This window comes from Rhinatrema bivittatum, chromosome 5 (genome assembly GCF_901001135.1).
Source record: "Rhinatrema bivittatum chromosome 5, aRhiBiv1.1, whole genome shotgun sequence".
Taxonomy (NCBI): Eukaryota; Metazoa; Chordata; class Amphibia; order Gymnophiona; family Rhinatrematidae; genus Rhinatrema; species Rhinatrema bivittatum.
In genome coordinates this window covers 251671472-251692859 of record NC_042619.1, presented here as the reverse complement: position 1 = coordinate 251692859, position 21388 = coordinate 251671472, and the positions used below count along the sequence as shown (strand labels likewise).

The window sequence follows — 21388 nt, the reverse complement described above, 5'->3', positions numbered from 1 at the left end:
TTAACTGCCATCAAGTTCTAAACTTCAACACCAGTAAATGCATTCTTCAGCAATCAAATCAGTATTTTAACTTAACACTGTAAATTAATTAGTTGTATAGTAGTCTTGTGCAGCATCTGTAAACCAAAACTCTTCTTATTAGGGTTTAAAACAATTTAAAAAATCCCTGGTACATGTGCTTGCAATTCACAGATAGCAGTTATCAAAAGAAATAATGCATTTGATCACAAAAAGAAATTTGTCTAACCGATCTACCACAGTAGAATTTTTTTTTTTTTTTTTTTTTTTTTTTTACAGGTACCTTACAGACAGACAGACACTGGGGACTTCCGGTTCCCCATTTTGCGTACTTGAGTTACCATTACGAGGGCGGCTCCCTCTACTAGCTTCTTTGCCCACGACGGAGGATTTTCAATAACTGCAATCCAAGCAGTTATGTACGGTTAATCCTCAGGGCAACCCGGATTCCCTTCTCGTATAACTATATTCTGGACCCTTGTGGCCGTTTGGAAATCGAAAGTCCCTACCGGAGGCCAGTTTACACACAAACTGGGCCACCTATGGGTACATTGTTGAATCATTCCGGGCTTTGTACATTTATGTCTATCGAACACTTCCCTATAGTGTTCCGTCATGACTTTTAATGGAGTCGAACCGCCCCCTCCCATCAGGATAGAATTCACAGACAAAGGAGGGAAGGGAAGACGGATAGGTAAGGGGTCCGTATCCGTCAGACACAAAAGGGTCACTTCACACAACAAGAAACCTATTCCCACTATCGTATGCGTTACTTCTTTTTCCTCTTTTTATGCGCGTGGCTTTCGGAATGCAATTCCTACCAAACCACCGCTTGGGGTGTGATCAAAGCCCCCTCGGTCCCCTCACGGATGGACCGGTTATTTGCTACTCTTTTAGCTATTCTTCACTTTTCCCATCATTCCCATAATACTCGCCTGCAGGGTTCTTCCGATCGTCACGAAAGCCTTCTTCCCAGATCACCAGCCCAAAGGTCTCAGAGGATCTCCGTGGAATGACCCCCTCAGATACCTGATCACTGAACTCAGCGGTGGCCACTCACCAGGCAAGTCTGGGGGATCACTCCGCCACAAAATCCCCTGGACCAACTGGGGGGCTAAAATAGCGTCCCCGGTACCTCCTGGCTGGCTCGCCAAATGTAACCGTCTCTTTTTTAGTCAGTAAGGAGGTCCAGACAACTGATCCGTAAAGATAGACTTTTATTGCCAGCAAGATGCAGCTAAGACAAAGGCTCAGTACAACTGCATGCCCCTCCCCTCCAGGAGCAGACTCTTATGCACTTTACAGTTCTTATCTTTTACACATGCGTTCTAAGCATTGCTGAGCAAGCATATTCCGGCTGAAGGGGCTACTGACCCCCTCCCTAGACACCCTGGAACTTTCGTGAAACTTCTCCCATGTTCTGCAGGAGAGGCTGCTGGGACTTGCAGTTCTGGAAAGGAATTCGCGAGTCTGCAGTAATACAGCCCTTCACATAATACATCCATTGTTCTATTCTAGGTTACAGCAGTGAAAGCTTATCAGAGAATAAGAACAGCGAAGCCAAAAAATGAAAATGTGCAATGTGCTGACAGAGAGTTTCTCAATGTCCTAATTACAGCTGTATTGCAGACTGTAAGTAAACCCGTCATGAAGCAGGGAATTCTGGTACATGAAGTCCTTTGTCAGGTTGAAGCGTTCAGACCCCTTCAATAGGACTATAAAAATGCAAGAAATTAGGTGGGCAGCACTGGTTAAGAATTGGGATGTAATCTTTCAACTAGGCTTTGGTGATACATAGACAGTCATGTGCTCCAGAGGCCAGGTCATAGATGACCGTGGATTTTTTTTGTAATAGATTGTGCATTGATGAGTATGTGCCGGTGGGGCAGGGGCGGCTCAGCTTGTCCGTGTGCTGCCCTCCGGCTCCCAGGGCTGATGGAAGGTCCGAGCTTGTGAGCTGCTTGCTGCTGGTTACAGCCTCTGGTGTTCCTGTAACCGTCTCTTTTTAGTCAGTAAGGAGGTCCAGACAACTGATCCGTAAAGATAGACTTTTATTGCCAGCAAGATGCAGCTAAGACAAAGGCTCAGTACAACTGCATGCCCCTCCCCTTCAGGAGCAGACTCTTATGCACTTTACAGTTCTTATCTTTTACACATGCGTTCTAAGCATTGCTGAGCAAGCATATTCCGGCTGAAGGGGCTACTGACCCCCTCCCTAGACACCCTGGAACTTTCGTGAAACTTCTCCCATGTTCTGCAGGAGAGGCTGCTGGGACTTGCAGTTCTGGAAAGGAATTCGCGAGTCTGCAGTAATACAGCCCATCACATAATACATCCATTGTTCTAATCTAGGTTACAGCAGTGAAAGCTTATCAGAGAATAAGAACAGCGAAGCCAAAAAAATGAAAATGTGCAATGTGCTGACAGAGAGTTTCTCAATGTCCTAATTACAGCTGTATTGCAGACTGTAAGTAAACCCGTCATGAAGCAGGGAATTCTGGTACATGAAGTCCTTTGTCAGGTTGAAGCGTTCAGACCCCTTCATTCCCGCCATGGGATTTATGGTTGGAATAAGGAATAGAAGCTTGAGATTTATTTAATGTTTGGGTACTTGCTAGATTCTTGTGACTTGTTGATTGGCCACTGTTGGAAACAGGATGCTGGGCTTGATGGACCCTTGGTCTGACCCAGTATGGCAATTCTTATGTTCTTATAGGTTGATTTTCATCATTTGTCGCCAGCTGACCTGACTTTTGCTGGCTTTCATGTTTTATTGCTGCTGCAATATAAACTGGTCCTGGAGGATTAATTTTTATGCATAGTAATATCTGCATTATGTAACAGCATGCAGTGTTTAAATATCTTAAAAGAATAAATGCACAAGAAACAAATATTTTTCACTAGAAAGGAAATTCTAGAACAAGAGGTCATGAATTAATATGATGAGGCTCTATGGAGGTCATCGCAGGAGCAACAACAGAAAATATTTCTTCAGAGGGGCAGCATCTCAGGGAAAGTGGTAGAGGTAAAACATTAATATAATTCAAGACAACCTGGGATAAGCACAGAAAATCCTTAGCTGTAAGAAGTGAGGACAGTCAGAGATCAACGGGGGTCTATGGCACTGCACCAGGAAGTAAATTGGACAGAAATTAGATGTGTTTTGGATCCTTATCTGCCATCAGATTCTAGGTTTCGGTGAGGGAGGTCTGAATATTGTTCGATCTTTACCCAAAACACTTCTTGGGGGATTTATCAGTGAGAGATTACGAAAGCGTAAGTTTAGAGGTGTCTAATGTTCTTTTTTCCCTCCTTCCTCAAAATGCCCAACTATGGGGATGTCAACTGACATTTCTTCCCAAACTGGATATTGCTATTTAATAAAAAGCCCTATGTAACATGAATATAAATCAAGAGGGATGAATACAAGGATATAAGTAAGGTATAAATAGAAATGAACTTCGAGGCTTCCGCCCCTCAAACGCAAGGTGGCAGACGGCTTCCGCCCCTCACGCCCATAGATACGGAAAGCTTCCGCCCCTCAAACTCAAGGTGGTAGACGGCTTCCGCCCCTCATATGCATGGCGGCGAGCAGCTTCGTTGCAATGCACGTATGAGTTGACTGCCGGGACTAAAAAGATTACTAAGAACATCTCTGGAGTAGAATAAGTGGTGAACAGACAAAGGGTATGTATGTGACCTCCGGGAAGAAGTCCCGAAAGTAAGGAGGAATAATGAGTGTAATGGGAAGAAGCGATAGCGAGGGGCAGCAGGGGGTATAATGGAAGAAGCCTCAGTAGCGCGGGGCAGTAGAGGGTATAATCGGAAAAAGCGCCAGTAGCGAGGGGAATAGAGGATGAAATCAGAAAAAACCCCAGTGGCGATGGGCAGTAGGGGGAAGTGGTAATAAGAAGAAGCCTCTGTAGTGAGGAGCAATAAGGAGTGTAATGGGAAGCAGCTCTAGTGTTGAAGGGAATAAAGAGGTATAATAAGAGGGTGGCGTGGCTTAGGTTTGAGGCTCTGAGATTTTGCTTCCTTTGCATCACTCACTCACAGCTATCTCATCTCTGCTAATGTTCTTGAATCTGAAGGAAAAATGTCAGATGGCAGTTCACCCCATGACTCGGGCATGCCTGGAGGTCCCCGGTCTTCAATTACAGGGACACGTGGTCTGATTGGGCGAAGGCCATCGACTCCTATCACGCCTGGACGCTTGCCTTCTATTCGTTCCCGAGACCTTACCCTTGGAGGCATAAAAAAGGTAAGTGTATTCAACCTACATCATTCTCTGAATCTTTCCTGCATTGATGTCTGTGCCTAACGTATAATCAATGTATTTCTGGGGCTTCTCTCCCAAGCTAGGTAGAGGAAATATCAGTGGCATGCTGTGACATTTATAGCAGGGATTTCCAGTCTCGCTTCCTCAGTTCCTTTTCCCCTCCCACAGGTACTGCCTGTCTGCCCCCTTCCCCCCTTCTACAGTAGTCTCACTCCCTCACCCCCTCTCCCCTAGATTCAAAAGACACATGGAACACACAAGGCATTAGGCCTGTTGTAACATATAATGGGTGTGGGCATGGCCCTCAGAAAGCCTTGAATAAACAATTGCAATATAGTAAACTTCCTATTCCAAAAACAGCACTAACTGCCAGCACTCAAACTACAACCTTACCTATGAAGAGGCAACCCTGCAAATATTACATGAGGTTCTAAAACAGTAATATACCTCCTATTTAGAAAACAAAACAAGCCAGGTTGCCTAAAATACCTTTAAAATAAAATATATTTACCTAAAAATATTGTACAAAAGCGTTTAAAACTACACAAGTCCCTTCTTTAGATGTCAGATAAAATATTCACATCTAAAGATGGGTCCTATATTCTCAGTAACTCATGTAAAGTATTCTGGATAATACTTATATAGCTATCACAGCCTGCCAACAATACAGTTTACCCGAAGAGACAAATCTGCCATTTCAACATACTAGCTCCCAAGGCTCAACAGCAAGAACCCTACCCAGGAAAGAGCAGCACCGCAAATATTACATCAGGCCCTAGAAGACCAATACACCTCCTATTGAAAAAAGAACAAGATAGACTACTATAGACCCCTAGAAACTATAAACTAGCAGAATCCCTCACCTTATCACACAATCAGAACTCAGACAGACCCTTACCAAAGGCAAAATTAGAGAACAACAAAAAGAAATACAAAATATCAGTCATAAAAATAAACCTTACTAATAAAAAGAATAAATATTTAAAAACCTGATGAATAGAACATCTAAGAATTAAAACTTATAAAAAATGTTTATAAAATTTCCCAAAATACCAATATAATATTTCAAAACAGCAAATATATCAAGTAACATCCAAAAGAGTAGAGGAGTAGCCTAGTGGTTAAGCAGTGGGCTACGAACTAGGAGACCAGGGTTCAAGTCCCGCTGTCACTCCTTGTGACCTTGGGCAAGTCACTTTACCCTCCATTGCCTCAGGTACAAACTTAGATTGTAAGCCCTCTGGGGATAGGGAAATACCTACTAGTACCTGAATGTAATCCACTTTGAAGTGCTGAAAAAAGTGCGACAAGCAGAATATAAATCTAAATAAATAATGAAACTAATAAGGATTTTAAAAAAAATCTCCTGCTTTTCATACCTGGGATGTTTCAATTTCCAGCCACTCTAAGGTTGTTGTGGATTGGAGAGCTGTATTCTCTCACATACACAGGCTTTCACCCACTCGCGCACACGCACACATTGGCTTTCGCCCGCACACGCACACACAGTCATCCATCTACATCCCACACACTGGCAGTCGCACATACACTCATGCTAATACCCAAACCCCCCCCCCCCCCCAACGCACAGGCTCTCAACCTCCCACACACAGCCTCTCACCCATCCACCCAGGTAATCATCCACACACAAAGGCAGTCACACACACCCATAACCACACATACACACACTGGCTTTCACCCACCCAGGCTCTCACTCCCACTCAAACAAAAGCAGTCACCCACTCACACCTACACACACACAGCCTCTCTCACCCACACATATACAGATCTCATCCACTCAAAAACACATACCCAGATTCTCACCCATTCACCTAGGTAGTCATCCCCACACACAATCACACAGGCAGTCATACATGTACATACATCCCCATCCCCCCCCCCCCCCCCCCCCCAGGCTTATACACAGTCACCCATACACATAGCCTGGGCCTCTTCAGCTGCCAGCGGGATGGGGGTCTGTTGGTGGCCATTGTGTCCTCCTATCTTTGGCTGCCAGTGGGGCCGCCTTCTCTCTTTGGCTGCCAACAGGATGGGCTCCACTGACGGCCACCGCATTCTCCTCCTCTTCAGCTGTCAGAGGGATGGAGTCCGCTGGTGGCCACAGCATCAGATCTTTCTCTTCAACCGTCGCAAGGCATGCTTTATGGTGGCCTGCTGAGTCTTGGGGTGGGCAGCAGAAAGAGTCATGTTTATTCAAATGTCATCTCTTGCTGCCGCAGGGCTGGTCTCGCGATAAGAGCTGCGAGACTGGAAGGTGTAGTTAGGTCTGAAGCAGTTGATTAGATCGAGCAGGGTTTTGGTTTATCCCTGCCCAATCCGATGTATAAATTTGGGGTGATACTTAGCACCCTATGGTGACGCCTGTGGGCTAGGGATTCACTGAATCCTTTGAAGGCCCTGACTGCATGCCACTGGGAAATATGTTTCTTGAAATATCTCACTTCTTCCTTTTCTCTGAAGTCTTATCCCTGCTTCTAACATTATGGTGTTATGTGGTATCACAGTGACAGTTGTTATGCATCAGCAGCAGATATAGACTTTATCGGGCAAGAGAATGCATTGCATGTTTCAGTGGCAAGTTCTTACTCAGTTATTTAGAGGGCTGTTTTCGTTAATCTGTGTCAGCAGATCTGGATACTTTTCTTTCCCCATTCTCTTTAGTGGTAATAACTGTTTCAGGTGGTTAAAAGCTTTTTATTGTTTTCCAGAAAACCTTCACACCAAATATAATTAGCAGGAAGATCAAAGAAGAGTAAGTTGCATGTTTTACTTGTGTGTATCCTCCCCATAGCTCCACTCATAACAGGTTTTCTCTAATAGTATTGGGGAAACAAGGTGCTCTGAAGACTGTACAGCATAATCACTGAAAAGTTAAATGTATAGCATCAATGATGCAAACCAAAAGAGAATTTGAAAAGAAGCTTCCTAGTGAGGCAAAAACCCAAACGAAAATCTTTTTTCAACTATATTTGAAGCAAGAAGCCTGTAAGGGAATGGGTTGTATGCCAGATCAGTTCTCGGGGCACACCTAGCCAGTCAGGGTTTCAGGATCTCCATGACTAATATGCATGAGAGAAATTTGCATACAATGGAAGCAGTGCATGCAAATCTACGTCATGCATGTTCAATGTGGATATTCTTAAAACCTGACTGGCTAGGTGTTTTCCTGAAGACCATGTTTTAGAACCACTGTGCTAGATGACAGAGGGTAAAAAGGGGCATTAATGGAAGACAAAGCTATTGCTGAATAACATAACTACCATGCTGGGTTAATCAAAGTTCCATTGATCCCCGCATCCTGTCTTCAACAGTGGACAGTCCATGTCACAGGTTCCTGGCAGATCCCAAATAGTTGATCTATTTTGCTCCCAGGCTTAAGTGATGGCTTTCCCAAATCTAATTGGTTAATAGCTGTTTATGGACCTTTTCCTTCAGGAACTTGCCCAACCCTCATTTTTACTCCACTCTGTTAACCATGTCCTATGGCAACAGATTCCATAGCTTGATCATGCACTAAGTGGAAAAAATACTTCGATTTGGTGGTTGCTAGTTTTATGGAGTATTTTCTAGTCCTAATGTTTTGAAAGAGTAAATAACTATTCCCTTGTTGCTTGTTCCACCTCACTCATGATTTTATAAATCTGTCATCTCTCTCCAAGCTAAAGAGCTGAAAAATTATTTGCTTCTCATTCAGATCTGCTATGGTACCTGAGGATTGGAGGGTGCCCAATGTAATACCCATTTTTAAAAAGTATTCCAGGAGTGATCAAGGAAACTATGGTCTGGTGAACTCAATATTGGTGCTGGGCAAATAGTAGAAGCTACTTTGAAGAACAGAAATCACTGGCCATCTGGATAGACATAGATTAATAGGGCAGAGACAACATGGATTTATCAAAGGGAAGTCTTGTCTCACAAATCTGTTAGATGTCTTTGAAGGGTTAATAAACATGTGGACAAAGGTGAATCAGTTGATAGTGTACCTGGATTTTCAAAAGGTATTTGACAAAGTCCCTCATAAGAGGCTTGTCAGTAAATTAGTCATGGGATAGGAGGTAATGCCTCTTATTGATCCATGGTGCAACCAAAATGATAAAGGGGATGGAATGGCTCCTCTCTGAGGAAAAACTAAACAGGTTAGAGGTCTGTGGCCTGGAGAAGGGAAGGTTGAGAGGGAATATGAGTGAGGTGGAATGGGTAAATAGGTAACCTATTTACCATTTCCAGTAGGATTAGGGGAAACTACATGAAGCTAAAAGTAGAGCTTTTAAAACAAATCAGAGAAAATAGGGGAGGAAGTGACATCACTGGACGGTATGGCTGCCTAAGCCTGAGCTTCCGACCCCTTGGCACTCTTTCTGTTTTCAAGAAAGACCAGCTGTTACTGGAACCCCGATTCTTCCTGTGATATCGATAGCTGATAACCTGAGGATGACAACCAAGCGTAAGCAGACTGAGCTCAAGCAGTTTTCTTTTAGTAAATACTTGGCAGAGCTAATGGGATGACACTCCCGAACAGGAAGGACCTGGCAGCATGGCCAAGGAAATATCTGTGCAAAATCCCTTTCTCAAATTCCTGTACAAAATGACATACCCTCCGGGAACGAATATTGGGACTGGTTCAGCAGGATACGTAGTGCTATGAAAGCACTTAAAACTGAGATTTTGGAAAAAATATTGAATCTTTGGGAGGAGTTCAATGAGCTAGGCCGCCGCGTTGAGCTGGACACTCGTGCTGATGCCTGTGCAGTTTCTCTTGATCACTTAAACTCAGCAAAAAGATCTGCATTCTGAACATACGCTTTTAGCGGAGAAGATCAAGCATCTGGAGAATAGATTGAGACACTATAATCTACGTTTTCGGGGAGTGCCGGAGACTCCCGCCTATGAGAACTGTAGGTTAATAGTTGATTCAATTTGTCAAACCTTATTAAAGGAGTCATCTAATACTGCTAATGCAAATACTGTTGAGGTTCCTACTATTAAATTAGAGCAGTTTCATAGATCGTTGGGCCCCAAACTCAGCAACAGAACCCGTGATATCGCATGCTTTCATAGCTACACCACTAAAACTCTGATATTGGAAATAGCAAGGAAAAATTCTGAATGGATGTGGGAAGGCCATAAAATACTTATACACTGACTTGGCACCCACCACTCTGAGGAAATGTCAGGAGCTTCGGGATGTCACTACCCTAATTAGAGCTGAGAATATCAAGTATAGGTGGACATTTCCATTTGGCCTTGTTTTTACGCTTAAAGGAACCTCACACAGGATCCACTCTATTTCCGAGACTATCAGCGTCCTACGTAAGGCAGGACTCTCTGTAAAGATTGCAGCTCCAAAACGAATGACCCCAATGAACAGCTTGGAAACGCCTGCCAGGTGGCAACGGACTGACAAAGGTGGAAGACTATTACGCCGCCATTCTGGGCCCTCTCCCTTCAGTTTCAACACTGCTCATTGTTGAAACAGAAGAAAAGTATTGAAGATATTTAGGTGAATGAATCGTCTGGTGTGTTCATGATGTGCACAGATTAATCTAACCTTCATTTCTTGTTCTCTATACTTGCTCTCACAGAGGTTCTTTTACATGGCTACTATTTAAGATGTTTTCTACCAGATGGTTTCTAGCTTTTCCATGCTTGAGGGGGGAGGGGATGATATGTGCTTTGGGTGGCCTCTCTGTTTTAGATGTACCTTCTCCTCCTCTCTAGTAAGTGGGATTTGCTTGGGATTGAAAGCAGATCCAGTTATTGGGTAGTGGTTGGTATGGGAGGGTGGGGCAGTGAGGAGTATGGCCTACGGGAGAAACTTTGGCGATGGAATGAGTCATTGTCGGAAACTTTTGTTGTAGTAGCAGTTTGCGCAAGCAGCGGGGTTCCGGTTTCTTTGCTCAGCATTAATAGGAGAGGGGAAAACATTTAATGGTGGCTATGTTTCGTATATTTTGCCTGAATGTAAAAGGGTTTGTTACAGGAAGCGTTAACTTTTTATTCAGGGAGTTATCTTCTTCATGAGCAGATGTGTTTCTTATAGCAGAACAGCATCTGAAAAAAAATGCTGTGAGCATTTGCTTAACCACAGAGATTTTCCCTATAGATTCTCTGCCTCATGCTCTAGAGAAGGGAAATATACTGGGGTCTGTATTTACTCACCCAAAACTTAACTTTTGAGGTGTTGGGATGTATTCAGGAACCCAGAGGTAGAAATCTATATTACTTAAAATGTGGGTGGGAGGAGTCGTATATACCGTTTCTGTCTGCATTTACACCCCTAATCACGATCAGGAATTTTTTGTTGTTTTTTTTTAGCCACTCTGGAAACTGCATTCTTCTCCCATTCTGAAGGAATGCTAATAGGGGGTTTCCCAACATTGGATAATTCCTTTTTCACCACTAGTGGTTTGAAGAGGGCACAAAATGTATTAACTAGAATGATTGGTCCCTGGTTGATATATGGCCTCCAAACAAACTTCTATCAACAAGATACAACTTTTAAGCTTATACATGTACCATCAATAATTGGAAGCAATTAGAACATAAAACATGAAGTTCTTATACTGTCACAAAAACACTACAATTTAACACCAGTTGGAACACAATGTTACAACTTATTACATCAATAATCAGACTAACAATTTTTTATCTATTGTGCCAAGTCCCAAAAAAGATACATAAGGGTAATAATCAAAAAACCTATACCCTCTGTATACAATATGTGGATCAATGTACCACTCTTTTCTTGTTCACAACCATCGCATAGCGTACCCAATGCTTCACATGATGTTCTTCATATCTAATGTATAGATTCATTCCATATTGCCAATAATGATCAATGGGCCAAAATTGCAATACTACATGGTCTTTTGACTAGAAAAAACATATATAGCCACAATCACTGTTGATCAAATGTACGTCCTCCAGCAGATAAAATCCAATCTGCCATGTTCCACTCACGATCTCACAGGTGATGAGATGTCTTCCATAGATGGTTAGATATTCTTTCCTCCTGTGATGGACACTCTAAATAAGTGCTCTTCCCAGTGACCACACTGAACGAAATACTCACCTTTCCCTACATGGGACCCTTGTTTCGCTGCAACGGCTTCATCAGGGGAAGCATAAACTATATAGAAAACATAACATGGCATATAAATATATTCATACTTTCGAAACTCTCAAAAAATGAAAATAAAACGTGAAAACCAACAATAAACTGACCTGGCGTACCGCTTAATGATCACTTATTTTAGTGACACGCACCAATGCCTACAAGTAAATTACAGCTCCATCTAGAAAGTACCTGAAAGCACAAGACGCCAACAATTAATCCGATATCTCTGGATATTCAAGGGTACTTCACTCAGCGATATTCTCTTTTAGTATAACCATACACTGAGGTGGTGCGATTTCGATCACATACAAGAAACGGCCGCCTCTGTGTTTGGTTACACTGAAAGAAAATATCGCTGAGTGAAGTACCCTTGAATAATCCAACAGGACAACAGATTAAAAGTGAAAACATATCATTGTAAACAGCTGAAATTTACATCATTATCCAAGTGTGCTTGTGGACACATTTGAGTATGCAATGATAAGCCCCTGATGCAGCCAAAAGGGCGAAACTCGTCTGCATTATTGTATCCAATAAATTTACTTTCCAAGGCATCGGTATTGCTTTTGTTTTGTTTTTTTTCACATCCATGGCTACTTTAGATAGACTTCCACTTTGCTTCTTGAGACAAAAAACTATATCAACGGACAAAACTTATCTTCAAATAAACAGATGACCAAATATCATGCCGCAGCATCTATGTTCATATAAAGCTCTTCCAAACTCCTCTCTTATCTCAACGAATTCAGTCTTCAAAAATTTTCGTATATAATGCAGCCACTCCACTCATTAAAACATGGCGGAGTTTGTAACCGCAAATGACGTGAACCGACAAGACAAACACTGCCACGTACATGCTTAACCAATCCGATGAAACAACCTGTTAACTACCCAAAACCAACGTAAAGGCGGCCCCAGCTATCAACAAAGGATGTTACCAAACATAAATGTCATAATAGAAAAACAAAAAATCACTACCATGACCAAACAGAAAAACACACCCACTCAACCTACAGTCTCAAAAAAAACAACAAAAAACCATCACCATCCATATAATACACTCATCAACACCAAACCCCACAAACACAACCTAAAAGACGACACATGCCGCTAACCAAATTCTCACTCACCCCGATGAACAACAAAAACACACCAAATCCTTTTTCCCAGTACCTTCCTTACCACGGTTTCTAATAAATCTCATGTCCCCAAACCTGCCTCCACTACTTGCAGCATATCGGCAATATACTTAAGTTCTATCTCTACGCTGATGATGTCCAGATCATCATTCTTATCCACAACTCCATCTCTGATGCCCTAGAGCACTGGGAAAACTGCCTCGCAGCTATCAACTCCCCTGCTCACCAAACTCCACCTTCCTCTCAATACGAATAAAACTGAACTCCTACTTATCTCCTCCCACTCGTCCATTCCCCCCCCCCCACTGTCTAACGACCTCAAGCTTAACCACCTTACAGCGCAACCATTTGTAAAGGACCTTGGCGTTCTCCTTGATCACCAATTAAGCATGAAGAATTACGTTAATTCCATTCTTAAAGTAGGTTTTTTCAAACTCAACGTACTTAAAAAAAAACAAACTCAGACCACTACTATACACCCAAGACTTCCGCACAGTGATCCAAGCCACCATCTCTTCCAAATTGGACTACTGTAACGGTCTCTTCCTAGGGCTCCCCCACTCCACGATAAAACCACTACAAATGTTACAAAATGCTACAGCAAGACTCATCGCAAATACCCGTAAACATGAACATATCACTCCCATCCTCAGAGATCTACACTGGCTCCCCATACTCTCCCGCATTCACTAAAAAACTCTGACCATAGTACATAAATCCATTCACACCCCCAACTCCAAATGGCTTGACATTCCTTTTAATGCTCCCCAGTCTACCCGACCTGCCAGAACCGCCAACAAAGGCATCCTACTTGTACCCTCACTGAAAATAGCTCATCTCTCCTCTACACACGACCGTGCCCTCTCAATTGCTGGCCCCGCTCTCTGAAACTCCCTGCCCCCTAACCTGCGCCTTGAACCATCTGTGATCAAATTAAAAAAGAAGTTAAAAACTTTGTTATTTAAACGAGCCTATCCAGAATAGATCTTCCCCCATCTTGTCATCCCATGCGCCACTACATGGTGATTATACATTCCTTATGTTAAGGACCTTGTTGTTTTTGTTAATCTATATTTCCACGCTGCACTTTGTTACCCCCCTCCCAGTTCCTATTCCCTGTTAACATGTATTTTCCAGCCTAATTGTTCGAATGTAAACCGGTATGATGTCCCCTACTAATACCGGTATATAAAAGTTTTTAAATAAATAAATACTATGGCACTCACACTAAATAGTTTCCATATCTGTGTATCATGAGTCCACTGTTGCATATATCAGTACAAATTATCCTTTGATCTTATATAAACACTGACCATTCAACCTCTCCATTTAATCCCATAGGGAATAATGTCTGCCATTCAAAAATATACCGCAGCTCCCGCTGTTTTAATAACTGTGAGATATCACCTCCTAATGTGTTATGACATTGTTTGACAACAAAAAACTTGTCTTCTATAGTGTGCTGGGCCTTCAGCCAGTGGGACACCAATGGGGCATTCTCTCTAACTGTGCGGATACAACTCTTGTGCTCAATAATGCGTTGACGCACTGTCCTCCATAGTTTGGCCAATATATTTCAATGAGCAAGGGCATACAATAGCATACACCATCTGTTGAGCAGAGCATGAGAGAGATCCTGGTAAAACATAGGGATATTTTAACTTCATATGGACAATATATTAGAATACACTGAGCATTGCCCATAGCAGTGTTGGCCTATCTGGGTGGGATGAACTAACTGTACAAACCAATGCCTCACCAATCTATTTCTTAAGTTCTTGCCTCTTTTAACCGCAAAGATTGGACCATCCTTAAAACCTGGCAACGTCTTCAATACTGGCCAATGTAGCTGAATTATATATTTCATTTATGGCATCCTAGATGAAAAAGGCAAGGAACATGCGATCCTAGAGAGAGGCTCTTTTTCATCTTTAATCAAAAGGTTATCCCAGTTAGCGCATAGGCCCTGCTTAAAGGCTCTCCTGACATTGCTGTATGGATATCCACGATCTATAAATCTGAGAGAATTCTTTAGAACACTGCCTATACCTGTTGGGAGACAAACACAACTGTCTGTATCTTAAAAATTGTCCAAATGGTATGTTCTCCTTGAGTTTCCAGGGATGGAAACTCTGGAAATGTAGAAGGGTATTTCTATCAGTAGGCTTCCTATGGACATATGTGTCATCCCGCTAGTCCAACAGAATGTTGGACCAGCGGGATATATATATATCCCGTTTACAAAATAGCAGGGAAGCACGTCGTCAGGCTTGCTGATGCGGTATAGATACATTCTGTAGTATTGTGTGTGTGGTTTTGAATGGTGCTGAGCGAGAGAGAATTTTTTTCCATTTTTCCTTGTTTTGGATACATGCGTAATCAGATGGAGAAATATTAAGCTCTTCTTTTTTTCTACCTTATGCACCACCATGTCCAAAAAAAGTAATCTGAGATCTATGGATTTGGAAAGTGAATTCCAAATTTTGATCACATGATGTAACTCATGATTTCTGACAATACCTCCAAATCATTAATTCACAGAGAAAACAGATCAACAATATAACACCTCCAAAAACTCACCAGATGAAAAAAACGCAAAGCATAAATAGAGCCTCAAATTGAGCCACATAAAGACCAGCCACTTAAGGAGCCAATGGGGAACACATGGGGATGCCTCTGATTTGATTATAATAAACAGAACCAAAAAACAATAACTCTAATAACCAATTCTGACAATTGCATCAACACCCTATGTCTACTATCAGGTACCTCCAAACTACCAAAAGCATCGGAAATCATGGTAACTGCTTGATCTTGTGGGATGCTTGTGTATAAAGATGTTATATCAGCCGTGACTTAACAGCCCCACCCGAGAAACATCCTTAACCGAATTCAATGCTACAATGAAGTCAGTAGAATCTCTAACATAAGGAGACTTAACTACTAGGTGTTAAAGCATACTATCAATAAATTTAGCAATTGGTTCACCCACTGAACCTATCCCTGCTACTTTAGGTCAACCAGGGGGGGCAACAAGTTTATGTATCTTTGGTACCGTATAAAAATAAGTTTCAATAGGATGTCTGATTTAAATATATAAATTCTTTACTAGTAAGGATGTGGGCCTCCAAATCCTGGTTCAGAATACCTTTAACTGTATGCTGAATTTCAACAGTAGGGTCATGATCCAACACCACATAGGTGTGTGCATCATTCAACTGTTCCAAGGCTTCCTGAACATATTGAGTACTGTTCAAGACCACCACAGCACACCCTTATCTGCTGGGCGGATCACTATGGAAGAGTCGTCTCTCAACTGTTTGATGGCCCCAAACTCATCATTTGATAAATTGAATTTAACCTTCTCTTGAGCCTCCTCCAAAGATTGTAAATCCTGTAATATTAAGGTTTCGAAAGCCAAAATAAAAGGATGGGATCAGGTGGTATCCAAGCTGAAGATTTATATAGCTTCATGTACCCCTGATCAGATACCATATATGAACCAAAATAATTCCTCAGTTTAATATGTCTAAAAAAACAACTTCTGGAGTTAGTTAATAGGTTGTTTCATCTGATTAGTTAAGCATGTATGTGGCTGCGTTTGTCACATTGGTTCACGCCATTTGCGGTTACAAACTTTGCCATGTTTTAAGGAATGGAACGGCTGCATTATTGATGCAAATTTTTGAAGACTGAATTCGTGGAGATAAGAGAGGAGTTTGGAAGAGCTTTATCTGAACATAGATGCTGCAGCATGATATTTGGTCATCTGTTTATTTGAAGGTAAATTTTGTCCGATTTATAGTTTTTTTTTGTTGACATTTTTTTGAACAAGAGGTATTGGGTGGAGCCCTATACAGAGATATCTGGTTCATTATTGGTGTCTTGTGCTTTCAGGTACTTTCTAGATGGAGCTGTAATTTACTTGTAGGTATTGGTGCATGTCGCTGAAATAAGTGATCATTAGGCGGTACGCCAGGTCAGTTTGTTTTCATTTTTGTTTTTTGAGAGTTTGTTTGGAAAGAATTAATATATTTATATGCCATGCTATTATGTTTTCTGTATAGCTTGCTTCCCCTGACTAAGACGTTGCTGCGAAACGAGGGTCCCATGTAGGAAAAGGCAAGGTATTCCTTCAGTGTGGTCACTGGGAAGAGCATTTATTTAGTGTTCAACACAGGAGGAAGAATATCTAACCATCTATGGAAGACATCTCATGACCTGTGAGATTGTGAGTGGAACATGGCAGATTGGATTTTGTCTGCTGGAGGATGTACATTTGAACAACAGTGATTGACTAGAAAAAACATATATCCACAAAAGACTATGTAATAGTGCAATTTTGGCCCATTGATCATTATTGATATGGAATGAATCTATACATTAGATATGAAGAAGATCATGTGAAGCATTGCGTACACTATGTGATGGTTGTGAACAAGAAAAGAGTGGTACATTTTTCCACATTATTTACAGAGGGTATAGGTTTTTTGATTATTACTTGTATGTATCTTTTTTGGGACTTAGCACAATAGATAAAAAAATATTGTTAGTCCTTGATTATTGATGTAATAAGTTGTAACAGTGTATACCAACTGGTGTTAAACTGTAGTATTTTTGTGACAGTATAAGAACCTCATGTTTTATGTTCTAATTGCTTCCAGGTATTGATGGTACATGTATAAGCTTAAGTTTTATCTTGTGTGGTGATGGATGTTTTTAAGGTATGAATGTGGTGTGGTGTGTAGACAATATTGATGTAATTTGAACTGTTATTTTGGTTCAATAACTATAGGCTCTCATTAAGTTTGTTTGTGATTGACATTGTGTTTGACAGTCACGTGTAAATTCGCCCATATTAAATTTACCTGATATGGCATCAACATTTTCCTTCTAGAAACTACATCTTTTACTCCACACCACATGGGTCCTATTCACGCATTGATTTTTTTTCCTTGTGGATAAAAAGGTAATGAATATTATAACAAATGTTGATATTGGTAATGTTACGTGGTCGAACCATGCTCCAATTTGGTTCGATCTTCATTTCCCTGCTTATGATATTGGGAGGCGTTAATGGCATCTGAATGAATCCTTATTGCAAGATGCAGTAGCAAGCCATCAGCTGAAATCCACCTTACTGGAATATTTTCAACTTAATAGTCAGGGGACTGCTTCCTCTATCTGTATAGGGGAATGCTCCAAAGTGGTCATGTGAAGGAGATTGATCTCTTTGGCCTCATATAAAAAGAAGGTACAGGAGAAAACTAAGTCGGATCTATTGCACAAGATCACAACCTTACCCTCACTCCACAAATCTACTCAATCCCCTGCAATATTTAAAAAAATTAAACACAGCTTGGAATGAACTACAGGTTCTTGAAGCTGGAGCTATTGCCTATCAGCTGGAATTAGGCTTGATGGCATATCTTGAAAGGGGTAACAAAGCTAGGTGATATCTTGCCCATCTATTAAAATCAGTGATGACCCAGAACCATATTGCAAAAATAAAATCTGTGGATGGTACTATGGTCACATCCTCTAAAGACAGAGACTGCTTTTCCAAAGTTTTCTCCCAATTATACTGCACAGATTCTGCAATCCGTGCAGAAGACATAGATCTCTACTTGTCTAAGGTTACTTTGCCTGCTCTCACTTTAGAACAATGGACATTTGGATAGAGAAATTTCCACAGTTAAGATACTTCAAGCTATTAAATCTCTTAGAACAGGCAAATCTCCAGGGCTAGTAGATGGCTTTTTGGCAAGCTACTATAAGCACTATGCCTGTTTTAGTCACTCCTTTATCCCAGATGTTTGTTTACTTTAATGATGGAAGTTTGCTAATGGAGAGCAGTAATGTGGTTGGAATAACGGTCATAGCGAAACCAGAGTCCTGGCTGACAGGTTAAATCTGGTTATCCCATCGCTGGTTCACACGGAGCAAATGGTATTTGTCCCCACCAGATTAGTGGCTAATAATATCCACAGAATTATAGATCTTATTTGGTGGGTTCAAAAGGAAGGCATCCCCTCCATGTTACTAATTGTTGATGCTGAAAAAAGCATTAAACATTGGCCTTTTTTTTTTTTTTTTTTTATTTAAAACTCTAGCGAGGATGCAATTTGGAGGTTTCATTATGGACTGGATTAAGTATATAAAGCTCCCCATGCATCTGTGAAGGTCAGTGGTGGGTATGGTCAAAGTTTTCTAGTTGGAAGAGGCACTAGGTTGGGGCACTGATTGTCCCCCTTGCTTTTGCATTTTTTTTTTTTTTTTAAGGACCATTTGCAATCAATGGGGTAGATTTTATAATTTAGCGCGAACGCATACTTTTGTTCGCGCACCAGGCGCGAACAAGAGTACGCAGGATTTCAATAGATATGCGCGTAGCCATTAAAATCCGGGATCGGCGTGCGCAAGGCTGCCAATTTTGGGCAGCCTGCGTGCGCAGAGCCACGCAGCCTGCCTCCGTTCCCTCCGAGGCGCTCCGAAATCGGAGCGGCCTCGGAGGGAACTTTCTTTCGTCCACCCCTCCCCTACCTTTATCGCCGGATTTACGCCTGCGGGCTGCTGGCGCGCCATCACCCGACCCGGGGACTGTTCCGGAGGGCGCGGCCATGCCCCCGGGCCGAAACCACGCCCGTGGCGCCGCCCCCGAAACGCTGCGTCACCCGCGCCACGCCCCTGAAACACAGCGTCACAACCACCATGCCCCCGGCACGCCTCTCCATGCAAGCCCCGGGACTTACGCACGCCGCCGAGCCTATGCAAAATAGGCTCGGTGCATGCAGGGGGGGGGTTTGGGTTAGGTTTTCGGGGGGTACGCGCGTATCCCTTTGAAAATCTACCCCATTGTGCGGGGCGCTGTGGATGTCCTAGGTGTTCAGGTTGGCTCTTTACATTCTAAGTTATCCCTCTTTGTGGATGACATCTTACTCTCTCAGACCCAGTTAATTCCCTGTCGGAGTAATGCACAAAGTGCAGCAATTTAGTGTGGTTTCTGGTTTCAGAATCAATCTTGATAAATCAGAATTGTTAAACATCTCTACCCCTGACTCTATGGTAACTTTGATTCACAGGAAGTTTCCCTTCAAATGGGCCAAACTAACTTAAATACCTGGAGGTTTACATTTCTGCTAAACTTGCAGATTTATTCACATTAAATTATATTCCTTTAGAAAGGAGCATCCAGCAAGATTTAGAAAAATGGGATCAGTGTGGATTCTCCTGGATGGGGGGGGGGGGGTGCATTGTAATTGTTAATTAAACCTAGGAAGGACATTCATTTTATCTTTTTCTGACTCTTTTGATAGCTATCTCCTCAGCTATACTGAAATCTTGGCAACAGAAAATATTTGATTTTATTTGGCAATGCAGATCTCCTAGGGTCTCTAGGGGTGTCATGTATCAACCCGGGGTTCGAGGTGGATTAAATGTTCCCAATTTAGCTTGGTATTATGCAGCCTCTCAACTCCGGGCAATTATTGATTGGAACAGGAAGGTGATGATAAAGCAGTGGATACAATTTGAATAATCCTTTATTGGATCAATGCCTCTACAAGCTTTACCTTAGCAACTGAGAGGAACAAGGAGATCTCTTCTTATCCTACCACACCCACATTGAACAATACCCTGAGCCTGTGCTTTCGTTGGCAGGGAAAATTGGTGGGCCAATGCCAATATTTTTACTTAATGCACCTATTTCATCACAGAGCTTTCATGGTTCTTATCCAAGGGTGCCTTTTCAGATTGGCAGGCTAAAGGTCTGACTCGCGTAGAGCATTTGTTGGAGGGGGGCAACCCTTTTCCGAGCTGGTCTGCAAATTTGGTTTGCAGATAAAGGATTTTTTTCCATTTGCCCAATTAAGGCACTTCTTAACTTCCATCAACATTTGTGCTTCCATAGTCCTGGGGAAATCTCTGTTAGAAACTTATTGTGATAAAGTGGATACTATTAAAGGGACCATATCCAAACTCTATGGATTATTAAATCTGTAACCGCCCCCCCCCCTTCCCAAAACATATTATGGCTTGGGAGAAGGATCTTGGTATCTCACTAACTGAGGATGAATGGGTTCTTGCATTTTTTTCATATTAGTAAGGGCTCTATCTGACCTATCACATTGAAAAATGGTTATAAGGTTTTATTTCAAGGGTACCTAATGCCAGAAAAGATTTATTTATTTATTTAGCATTTTTCTATACCGAACTTCATGGTTAAATACCATATCAGATCGGTTTACATCGAACGGGGGATAGAGAAAACTTGTAACAGAAATGGAACAGTACAAAATAATCAGAAGAGAGCAGTAAGTTACATTAAACAAGGACTATAAACTTGGAGGCTTTACAGCTTAGAAGTAAGAAGAATAAAAGGCCCAAGAAGGGCAATAACTTAAACACAAAAGTTGTAATGGATTCAGATTAAACAGGAAACAATATTATCTGAGGAGTTAGGATAATCATAATAATAGGCAACAAAATAGTAGCATGGTTCCGTAGCTCGTGAATAGGTTGTTTGTCTATTGTGAGTCTGAAGGATCCGAGAAGGCTTGTTGGAACAGCCAAGTCTTAAGTTTTTTTTTTAATGTTAGTAGGCATGGTTCTAGCCTGAGGTCTGTGGGGAGGCTATTCCAGATGTTTGGACCTGCAAAAGAAAAAGCTCGGACCCTAGTTGAGACGAGGCGAATAGCTTTGGTTGGAGGGGATTGTAGCGTTCCTTTATGGATTTCTCTAATTGGTCTGATGGAAGTATGGAGTTTGAGAGGGAATTCAAGGTCAAGATGAAAATAGTTATGGATGGACTTATGT

The 21388-nt window shown here is 41.9% G+C and overlaps 1 protein-coding gene across 4 annotated transcripts in view; it reads left to right on the top strand.

Annotated features, from left to right (window-relative positions):
- Positions 1-21388, top strand: part of POLR3D (RNA polymerase III subunit D) — a 79678-nt gene that overhangs the window by 25875 nt on the left and 32415 nt on the right. For 2 of the 4 annotated variants that reach the window (XM_029603807.1, XM_029603808.1), the window contains exons 3-5: positions 4110-4279; positions 7027-7070; positions 17472-17543. In XM_029603807.1, the coding sequence (XP_029459667.1) occupies positions 4115-4279; positions 7027-7070; positions 17472-17543 (281 nt within the window). In that variant the 5' untranslated portion in view covers positions 4110-4114. Of the gene's footprint in view, positions 1-2599; positions 3706-4109; positions 4280-7026; positions 7071-17471; positions 17544-21388 lie in introns of those variants that run through there. The other 2 variants (XM_029603806.1, XM_029603809.1) reach the window with 2 other exon arrangements.